Source organism: Lipotes vexillifer, unplaced genomic scaffold (genome assembly GCF_000442215.2).
Source record: "Lipotes vexillifer unplaced genomic scaffold, Lipotes_vexillifer_v1.1 scaffold49, whole genome shotgun sequence".
Taxonomy (NCBI): Eukaryota; Metazoa; Chordata; class Mammalia; order Artiodactyla; family Lipotidae; genus Lipotes; species Lipotes vexillifer.
The window spans coordinates 5,709,518-5,721,471 of NW_006790551.1; the positions used below are offsets into that span (position 1 = coordinate 5,709,518).

At 42.6% G+C, this 11,954-nt stretch overlaps 1 protein-coding gene across 1 annotated transcript in view; it reads right to left on the bottom strand.

The window, feature by feature from the left end:
* Positions 1-11,954, bottom strand: part of MANBA (mannosidase beta) — a 133,063-nt gene that overhangs the window by 5,235 nt on the left and 115,874 nt on the right. Inside the window, exon 14 of the mRNA XM_007463815.1 lies at positions 11,308-11,452. Within this exon, the coding sequence (XP_007463877.1) occupies positions 11,308-11,452 (145 nt within the window). The remainder of the gene's footprint in view (positions 1-11,307; positions 11,453-11,954) is intronic.

Consider the following 11,954-nt stretch of genomic DNA (forward strand, 5'->3'; position numbering starts at 1 on the left):
CCCTACATACACATGAAAAAGGGAGTCAGCAGCATTGGCAGTGAACATCTGTTACAAATATTCATTTCGCTAGTATTACTTAGCAAAAATAGGCTGGCCAAGATGGTGGAGTAGGAAGACCCTGAGCTCACCTCCTCTCATGAGCACACCAAAATCACAACTATTTACAGAGCAACTATTTATGAGAAAGACCAAAATCTAGCAGAAAAGATCATCTACCACTAAAGGTATAAAGAAGGAACCACAACAAGATGGGTAGGAGAGGCAGAATTGCACATAGTCAAGATCCACACCCCAGGAGTGGGTGACCCACAAATGTAAGAATAATTACAACTGCAGAGGTACTCCTCAAGGAACGAGGGGTCTGAGCCCCATATTGGGCTCCCCAGCCCAGGGATCCTGCACCAGGAAGACAAGCCCCCAGCTCCAAGAATGTTTGGCTTTGAAGGCCTGCAGGGATTAAATTCAGGAGTCCCAGAGGGCTGGGGAAAATAGAGACTCCCCTCTTAAAGGGCTCACACAAAATTTCACACTCCAGAAACCAGGGCAGAAGCAGTAATCTGAAAGGAGCCTGTCAGACTCATTTGCTGATCTTGGAGAGTCTACCAAAGAGGCAGCAAGCAACTGGAGCTCACCCTGGAGACACAGACACTGGCAAGCGCCATTCTGGAATTCTCCCTCTAGCTGACTGACACCAGGACCCAGCCTCACCCACCAGCCTGTTCACACCAGTACTGGAACGCCTCAGGCCAAGCAATCAGCTGGACAACCACCAGCAGACGGGCTGCCTTAAGACCTCCTGAGCCCGAGGCACCTCAGGACATGGTCCTATCCACCACAGGGCCCAGGACCCAGTGCCATACAACAGTGTGCCAGCACTAGCCTCAGGACCCCCAGGGCCTGGCAGCTAGAAATCCTGGGACCCAGCTCCAGCCACCAGCCAGCCAGCACTAACCCCAGAACATCCTGGGCCTTGGCTTCACTCAACAACAATTTAAAATCAGCTCTGGGACACTGGGCCCTGCAGCCAGAGACCCTAGGAGTCAGCTCTGCCCACCAGTGGGCCAGCACTAGCCCCAGGACCCAGATTCACCTACTGGCTCCAGGATCCCCTGGACACCAACTCCACCCACCAATGGGCAGACACCAGCCCCAGGACCACTGCAGCCCTACAGCCTACCTTGTTGGACACAGCCAACACAGCAGATTGGCACCAGCTCCAGGACTCCCGGGCCTGGGCCCCACCCACCAGCAGACCAACACCAGCTCTGAGAAACCTTGGAGGCCTCAGCCAGCTGCCCTGGGATCCAGCCCCACTCACCAATGGGCCAGCACCAGCTTTGGAATACCCCAGAACCTGCAACCAGCCATATCAGGAACTGGCCCCACCCACCAGCAGGCCAACACTAGATCCAGGAACCCCAGCCCTGTAACCACCCACCTCAGAACCTGGCTCTGCCCACTACTGAACCAGCAGTAGCCCTGGGACCCTCCAGGGTTCTGCAACCAGCAGCCTCATGACCCAGCCCCACCAACCAGTGGCTGGCAGGGTCCACACAAGGCAGGGCCTGGAAACCAACTGGGCCAAAGGCCAGCCATGCCTACTAGACCAATGACATCAGTAAGCCCACCACACAGAAGGACCCATGCACCCGACATAGGGGGCACCCCTAGAGCGTATAGCTCTGATGACCAGAGGGGAGTGAGCTGCTGGGACACACAGTGTACCTCTTACAAAAGGCCACTTCTCCAAGATCAGGAAACATTACCAACCCACCAGATACATAGAAATAAAAAAAGAGCAAGTTAGGCAAAATGAGGCAACAGAGGAACATGTTCCAAACAAAGGAAGAAGATAAAACCCCAGATGAAGAAATAAGTGAAGTGGAGATAGGCAATCTACCTAAGAAAGAGTACAGGGTGATGATCATAAAGATGATCAAAGAATGCTGGAGAAGAATGGAGGAACACAGTGAGAAGTTTAACAAAGAGTTAGAAGATATAAAGAACTAAACAGAGATGAAAACTACAACAAGTGAAATGAAAAATACACTAAAAGAAATCAGCAGTAGATGAAATGATACAGAGGAATAGATCAGGGAGATGGAAGACAGAGTAGTGGAAATCACTGAAGCTGAACAGAAAAAAGAATAAAAAGAAAACAGTTTAAGAGACCTCTGGTACAAAATCAAGTGCACTGGGCTTCCATGGTTGCGCAGTGGTTGAGGGTCCGCCTGCCAATGCAGGGGGCATGGGTTCGTGCTCCGGTCCGGGAAGATCCCACATGCCACGGAGCGGCTGGACCCATGAGCCATGGCCGCTGAGCCTGCGCATCCGGAGCCTGTGCTCCGCAACGGGAGAGGCCATAACAGTGAGAGGCCCGCGTACCGCAAAAAAAGAATAAAAAGAAAACAGTTTAAGAGACCTCTGGTACAAAATCAAGTGCACTGGGCTTCCATGGTTGCGCAGTGGTTGAGGGTCCGCCTGCCAATGCAGGGGGCATGGGTTCGTGCTCCGGTCCGGGAAGATCCCACATGCCACGGAGCGGCTGGACCCATGAGCCATGGCCGCTGAGCCTGCGCATCCGGAGCCTGTGCTCCGCAACGGGAGAGGCCATAACAGGGAGAGGCCCGCGTACCGCAAAAAAAAAAAAAAAAAAAATCAAGTGCACTAATATTCACATTATAGGGTCTCAGAAGGAGAAGAGAGAGAGAAAGGGGCAGAGAACATATGTGAGGACACAGTAGGCTGAAAACTTCCCTAGCCTGGGAAAAGAAACAGACATGCAGGTCCTGGAACACAAACAAGATCAACCCAAAGAGGTCCACACCAAGATACACTGAATTAAAATGGCAAAAGTTAAAGAAAGAATATTGAAAAGGGAAAAGCAACAAGTTACATACAAAGGAACTCCCATAACGCCATCAGTGGACTTTTCAGCAGCTCTGCAGGCCAGATGGGAGTGGCAGAATAAACTTAAGGTGATGAAGGGAAAATCTACAAACAAGAATACTCTACTCAGCAAGACTTCCATTCAGATTTGATGGAGAAATCAAAAGTTTTACAGACAAGCAAAATCTAAGAGTTGGGCACCACCAAACCAGCTTTACAAGAAATGGTAAAGGTATTTCTCTAAGTGAAAAAGAAAAGGCTACAAATAGAAACATGAAAATTATAAAAGGAAAAAGCTCATTGGTAAAGGCAAATATTAGGTAGTAACTCAACCATGTACAAAGCTAGCAGGAAGGTTAAAAGACAAAAATCATCTATATCCACAATAATTAGTTAAGGGATACACAAAACTAAAAGACGTAAAATATATCAAAAACAATAATCAGGACTTCCCTGGTGGTCCAGTGGTTGGGACTTCACCTTCCAATGCGGGAGGTGTGGGTTCGATCCCTGGTCAGGGAGCTGAGATCCCACATGACTTGCAGCCAAAAAACCAAAACATAAAACAGAAGCAATATTGTGACAAATTCAATAAAGAGTTTACAAGAAAAAACAATAATCATGGCGAGTGTGGGGGAGTAAAAATGTAGGGTTGTTAAAATGTGTTTGAAATGAAGAGATCAGAGACTTAAAATAATCATATATATTATATTACATTACATTATATTATATATAGATTGCTATATATAAGCCTCACGGTAACCACAAACCAAAAATCTACAATAGATAAACACCAAGAAAGAGAAGGGAATCCAAACAAAACTAAAGATAGTCATCAAATCAAAAGGGGAGAGAAGAAGACAGGAACATCAAATCAAATCAAAACGGGAGAGAAAAAGACAGGAACAAAAAAAAAGAACTACAAAAAACAACCCCCAAACAATTAACAAAATGGGAGTATATACCTATCAATAATTAAATGTAAATAGACTAAATGCTCCAATCAAAAGGTATAGAGTGGCCGAATGGATATAAAAATAAGACCCATACATATGCTACCTATAAGAGACTCATTTTGGATCTAAAGATACACACAGACTGAAAGTGAGGGGATAAAAAAAGGTATTCCATGCAAATGGAAATCAAAAGAAGTTGGGATAGCACTATTTATATCAGACAAAATAGACTTTAAAACAACAACTGCTACAAGAGACAAAGAAGGACATTACATAATGACCAAGGAATCAATCTTATATAACAATTGTAAATAGATATGCACCCAACACAGAAGTGCTATATACATAAAGCAAATATTAACAGACACAAAGGGAGAAATTGACAGTAACACAGTAAGAGTAGGGGAATTTAATACTCCACGTATATCAATGGACAGATTATCAAGACAGAAAATCAATAAGGAAACACTGGCCTTTAGTGACACATTAGACCAAATGGACTTAATAGATATTTAGAACATTCCATCCAAAGCAGCAGAATACACATTTGGTTCAAGTGTAAATGGAACATTTTCTAGCACAGATCACACAATATGCCACAAAACAAGATTCAATAAATTTAAGAAAGTTGAAATCATATCAAGCACCTTTTCCAACCACAACCCTATGAGACTAGAAATCAACCACAAGAAAAGAACTGCAAAAAACACAAAGATGTGGAGGCTAAATAATATTTTACTAAAAAACCAAATGGTCACCAAAGACAAAGAAGAATCAAAAAATACTTGGAAACAAATGAAAACAAAAACACAATGATCCAAAAATCTACTGGAGGCAGCAAAAGCAGTTCTAAGAGGGAAGATTACAGTGATACATGCTTACCTCAGAAAACAAGAAAAATTGCAAATAAACAACCTAACCCTACGCCTAAAGGAACTTAGAAAAAGAACAGCAAACAAAACCCAAAGCTGGTAGAAGGAAAGAAATAATAAAGATCAGAGCAGAAATAAACAAAATAGAGACATAGGAAAAATAGAAAAGATCACTGAAAACAAAAGCTGGTTCTTTGAAAAGATAAACAAAACTGATAAAACTTTAGCCAGACTTATCACAAAAGAGAGGGCTCAAATCAACAAAACCAAAAATGAAACAAGAGACAATACAACTAATACCAAAGAAGTACAAAGAATCATGAGACTACTATGAACAACTACACACCAACAAATTGGACAAGCTAGAAGAAATGGATAAATTCCTAGAAACATATAACCTTCCAAGACTGAATCATGAAGAAATAAAAAATCTTGTCTTTTATTTCAGACCAATTACTAGTAAGGAGACTGAATCAGTAATCAAAAACCTCCCAAAAGGGCTTCCCTGGTGGTGTAGTTAAGAATCCACCTGCCAAAGCAGGGGACACAGGTTCAAGCCCTGGTCTGGGAAGATCCACATGCCGTGAAGCAACTAAGCCCATGGGCCACAACTACTGAGCCTGCACCCTAGAGCTCGTGAACCACAACTACTGAACCCGTGTGCCACAGCTACTGAAGCCTGTGCACCTAGAGCCCATGCTCCACAACAAGAGAAGCCACTGCAATGAGAACCCTGCGCACCTAAACAAAAAGTAGCTCCTGCTCGCTGCAACTAGAGAAAGCCCGTGCGCAGCCCAAAATAAATAAATAAATAAAAATTTTAAAAAAAATTTTTAAAAAACCTCCCCAAAAACAAAAGTCCAGGACCAGATGGCTTCACTGATAAATTCTACCAAACATTCAAAGAAAAATTAATACCAATCCTTCTCAAACTTTTCCAGAAAATGGAAGAGTAAGGAAGCTTCTGAACTCATTCCATGTGGCCAGCATCAACCTGATTCCAAAACCAGGCAAAAATCATATGATCATCTCAATGAATGCAGAAATAGCTTTTGACAAAATTCAACATCCATTTATGTTTTACCATAAATGGATGGGTATGGAGGGAACATACCTCAACATAATAAAGGCCATATATGATAAGCCCACAGCTCACATCATACTCAACAGTGAAAAGCTGAAAGCACTTCCTCTAAGATCAGGAACAAGACAAAGATGTCCACTCTCCCAGTTTTATTCAACACAGTACTGGAAGTCGTAACCACAGCAATCAGACAAAATAAAGAAATAAAAAGAATACATATTGGAAAGGAAGAAGGAAAACTGTCACTGTTGGCAGATGACATGATACTATACTTAGAAAATCCTCCTGCAGTATAAAAAAACAAACAAACAAAAAAAACAACTAATACTAAACTTTCTTTGGGTTATTTGTATGGAAATATGTTAATATAAATGTTTCAGACATTACATGAAAAAAAAAAGAAAGAAAATCCTAAAGACAGCACCAAAATTACTAGAGCTCATCAATGAATTTGGTAAAGTCAAAGGGTACAGAATTAATATACAGAAATTTGTTGCATTTCTATACACTAACAACAAACTATAAGAGAGGAATTAAGTATACAATCCCATTTACCATCACATCAAAAAGAATAAAATACCTAGGAATAAATCTAACTAAGGAGGGAAAATACCTGTACATGGAAAACTGTAAGACACTGATGAAAGAAACTGGAGACAACACAAACAAACGGAAACAGACACTGTGTTCATAGATAGGACTAACACTGTTAGAATGACCATACTACTCAAGGCAATCTACAGATTCAGTGCAATCCATATCAAAATACTAATGGCATATTTCACAGAACTAGAACAAATAATTCTAAAATTTGTATGGAAACACAAAAGACCCCAAATAGTGAAAACAATCTTGAGAAAGAAGAATAGTGCTATAGGTATCATGTGCCCAGACTTCAGACTATAATACAAAGCTAGCCATCAAAACAGTATGGTACTGGCACAAAAACAGACACATATATCAATAGAACAGAATAGTGAGCCCAGAAATAAACTCATACACTTATGGTCAATTACTCTACGACAAAGGAGGCAAGAATATACAGTGGAGAAAAGACACACTCTTCAATGAATGGTACTGGGAAAACTGGACAGCTATGTGTAAAAGAATGAAATTAGAACATTTTCTCACACCAGTTATAAAAATAAACTCAAACTGGATTAAGGACCTAAATGTAAGACCAGAAACCATCAAATTCCTAGAGGAAAACATAGGCAGAATACTCTGACATAAATTGTAGCAATATTTTTTTGGCTCTGTCTCCTCAGGCAAAAGAAACAAAAGCAAAAATAAACAAATGGATCTAATTAATCTTAAAAGCTTCTGCACAGCAAAAGAAACCATAAACACAATGAAAAGACAGCCTACTGATTGGGAGAAAATATTTGCAAATGACATGACCGATAAGGGGTTAATATACAAAAATATATAAACAGCTCATACAACTCAATATAGAAAAAACAAACAACCCAACCAAAATATGGGGAGGAGGGCTTCCCTGGTGGCGCAGTGATTGAGAGTCCGCCTGCCGATGCAGGGGACATGGGCTCGTGCCCCGGTCTGGGAAGATCCCACATGCCGCAGAGTGGCTGGGCCCGTGAGCCATGGCCGCTGAGCCTGCATGTCCGGAGCCTGTGCTCCGCAATGGGAGAGGCCATAACAGTGAGAGGCGTGCGTAGCACAAAAAAAAAAAAATGGGGAGGAGACCTGAATAGACATTTTTCGAAATAAGACATACAGATGACCAACAGGCATATGAAAAGATGCTCAACGTTGTTGATCATCAGGAATGCAAATCAAAACCACAATGAGGTATCACCTCACCTATAGTCAGAATGACTATATTCAGAACGACCACAAAGAGTAAATGTTGGCAAGGATGTGGAGAAAAAGGGAACCCTCCTACAGTGTTGGTGGTAATGTAAATTGATGCAGCCACTACAGAAAACAGGATGGAGGCGCCTCAAAAAAAACTAAAAATAGAACTATAAGACCTGGCAATTCCACTCCTGGGTATACATCCAAAGAAAATAAAAACACTAATTTGAAAAGATACATGCACCCCAATGTTCACTGCAGCATTATTTACAAGAGCAAAGATGTGGAAGCGACCTAAGTGTCCATCAACAGATGAAGGATAAAGAAGATGTGGTGTATATATATATATATATATATATATATATATATATATATAAATATGCAATGGAATATTAATTGCCCATAAAAGTATAAAATTTTGCCATTTGAAACACATGGATGGACCTGGGGGGTATTATGCTTAGTGAAATAAGTCAGACAGAGAAAGACAAATACTCTATATGTTATCATTTATATGTGTAGTCTAAAAAATGAAACAAATGGACGAATAGAACAGAACAGAAACAGACTCACAGATATAGAGAACAAACTATTGGTTAGTCGTGGGGAGAGGGAAGGAGCAAAGTGCAACATAGGGACAGCAGATTAAGAAGTACAAATGTTCATTGCAGCTCTATTTACAATAGCCCGGAGATGGAAACAACCTAAGTGCCCATGATCGGATGAGTGGATAAAGAAGATGTGGCACATATATACAATGGAATATTACTCAGCCATAAAAAGAAACAAAATTGAGCTATTTGTAATGAGGTGGATAGACCTAGAGTCTGTCATACAGAGTGAAGTAAGTCAGAAAGAGAGACAAATACCGTATGCTAACACATATATATGGAATTTAAGAAAAAAAAAATGTCATGAAGAGCCTAGGGGTAAGACAGGAATAAAGACACAGACCTACTAGAGAACGGACTTGAGGATATGGAGAGGGGGAAGGGTAAGCTGTGACAAAGCGAGAGAGAGGCATGGACATATATACACTACCAAACGTAAGGTAGATAGCTAGTGGGAAGCAACCGCATAGCACAGGGATATCAGCTGGCTCGGTGCTTTCGCCTGGAGGGCTGGGATAGGGAGGGTGGGAGGGAGGGAGACGCAAGAGGGAAGAGATATGGGAACATATGTGTATGTATCACTGATTCACTTTGTCATAAAGCAGAAACTAACACACCATTGTAAAGCAATTATACCCCAACAAACATGTTAAAAAAAGAAGTACAAAGGGCTATGTATAAAATAAATAAGCTACAAGGCTATACTGTAGAGCACAGGGAATATAGCCAATATTCTATAATAACTTTCAATGGAGTATAATCTATAAAATTTTGAATCATTATATTTTACTCCTGAAACTAATATTGTAGATCAACTATACCTCAATAAAAACAGATAAATAATAAATTAAATATTTTTTTTTAAATAAACTTACTTAGAACTCAAAGTCTCCTTTTTCCATAGGCACAAAATCCTCTGAGCGAAACAAAGCAACCACAATCACAAATATGGCTGGTAAGTTCAGACTGGAGGGGGACATCCAAACGCATGACAATTAATGACAATTCCTCAAATACAATTAGAAGCTATCAAGAACCTGCAGAATCCGGTGCCCTGTTGGCATCTCTGGTATGTTAAACCCACAAACCAAAAAACATTTCAACACGCCTCTATTTCAGAAAGAAGATCCTTCTCCACAAAACACTGCATCACCAGACAGCTTCAGAGAGAGGGAGAGAGAGAGAAGCGGGTGAGAGAGTAAGATGAGGGAAAGCGGGTGGGAGAGGGGGGGAGAGAGAATGGAGGAGCACTTCTAGAATTCACTCGTGCAAGCTGTTGAGATGAAGGAACACGGTTTTGAGGTTCAGCTAGAACTAATTTCTTTAGGTTTTGCAAAAGTTCAACTCTCCAGCACTTCAATTCCAACTCTTAGTATTTCCCCCTAAAAATAACAATGAGAGGGCTTCCCTGGTGGCGCAGTGGTTGAGAGTCCGCCTGCCGATGCAGGGGACACGGGTTCGTGCCCCGGGCCGGGAAGATCCCACATGCCGCGGAGCGGCTGGGCCCGTGAGCCATGGCCGCTGAGCCTGCGCGTCCGGAGCCTGTGCTCCGCAACGGAGGGGCTGCAACAGTGAGAGGCCCGCGTACCGCAAAAAAATAAATAAATAAATAACAACGAGAGGGGAAGGATGGAGAGGCCTTTCCAGTTAGATCTATGAAATGAACTAGAACTTATATTTGGAAAGTTTTCTGATAAATGGAAAATGGCTTGGACCTGAGATAACTTACGCACTCTCACATGCGGCATCCATTACAGGAGAAAGACTTCAAATGTGTGGTTGCAGCAATCAAGGCCACAAACAAAAGACATTCAAGAGAACATCAGTTGAAGCAAAAGGTCTCAGTGATACACACCTTAGTTACTAAACGGTGACACCCCCAGGAGATGATGACCCTCTCCTCGAATGCATTGTCCTGCCAGAGTTTAGATGGCAGACGAATTCTTACTCCGCCATCATACTCTTAAATCCTTTCTGAAGAACACAGGGTCATTTAAGGGAAGAGTTACAAAGCCTGGGCTCTCCCATTTCTTAAACCGAACTCAGCTTCAGAAGACCACCACCACATCCGCTGACAGGAAGCAGGGTCAGGCTCCAAGTGTCTCTGAACAATATCTCTTTCTCCGGTTTAAGCGTCCCAGAAAGGCTATTCCCCTAGCATCTACCTCGATTCTCATTAAATATCCTTTTCTCTGGTTGGTGTAGATAAAGATTTTGATCAGGGAAACCTGATCAAGACTGCAGTTTGCTGCAGAGGTGATGAGCACTTATTCAAAGCATGTGGGGGAGGAACTCTGTGATCTGCCTTCTCAGCTTGTTTAAGAGCCTCACCCAGGAAAATCGCCTTCTTACTTTACGGCCTTGCCTCATTTTTGACCCAAAACTTTTGTTCATATCATTAACTGAACTTGGCTTCAAATCACCTCTTAGTGAAGGCCAACATTCATTATTACACCTTAATTTTTTTTAATGCACCAAAATAGATGAAATAATTCAAACTGCAAGTACCATGGCAGCCATCTCACCTGTTCCTCGTTGAACAGACAGGTTCACCTGATAACCCTTCTTACTTGGATTTCTCACTCAATTCCCTTTCCCCCAAGGGATCAACAGGGCAAAAGAAAGATGACCTGACGGACTTGAAGGGGAGTCAGCAAAGGGACATTTTAACACTCAGCTGGGCCAAACTTTCCTGTGCTTGGATTTTCCTAAACAGAAGAAGGGGTGCTTATGTCAATCTCCTTTTGCCCTGGCAAGTCCCCTTAAGTAAATTCAAAATTCTAAGCAACAATCAGAAGACACATGGCTGAGATCTTCATGCATGAGTCTTTCCCTTCCTTCGCCTGCTTTTGCAACTGCACAGCTCAGAACTTGCAGTGAGGCTGCCTCTAGGGCTCCTGGAAAGACTGAAGGTGGGAGAGGAGGCCGGAGCTCCGGGACCAGCAGCTGGACAGCCTCCTCTCCCTGGAGTCCTGCTTGGGTTCATCTGACCCTTCCAGCTCTGTGCTCTCTCAGTGCCTCTCCCCACAGGTATGGCTTTCTCTCACTCACACAAAGAATACTGAAACACTTACCTAGAGAAGACCAGGAAGGAGCCTGCCAGATGTCATTCAACTGCCAATAAAGTGCCCCCATGGTGTGCCCTTCTCCATGAACTATCTCGCTGCGACTGCGGCGGTAGAATTCAGTTTCTGTTTTGACACACTGGGCCTGCATCACCTGATTCAGGGGAAAACATTACAACACAGGTGTTTTTCAAATGAACTTATCTGCAAAACAGAAATAGACTCACAGATACAGAGAACAGACTTGTGGTTGCCAAGGGGCAGGGGGAGGCTTGAACTGGGAGTTTGGGACTAGCAGATGCAAACTACTATATATAGAATAAACAACAAGGCCCTACTGTATAGCACAGGGGACTATATTCTGTATCCTGTAATAAACCATAATGGAAAATGTGAAAAAGAATATATATATATGCATAACTGAATCATGTTGCTGTACACCAGAAACTTACAACATTGTAAATCAACTACACTTCAACCTTAAAAAAAAAGATTATTCAAAAAGAGAAGCTGGGGGCTTCCCTGGTGGCGCAGTGGTTGAGAGTCTGTCTGCCGATGCAGGGGACGCGGGTTCGTGCCCCGGTCCGGGAGGATCCCACATGCCGCGGAGCGGCTGGGCCCGTGAGCCATGGCCTCTGGGCCTGCGCGTCCGGAGC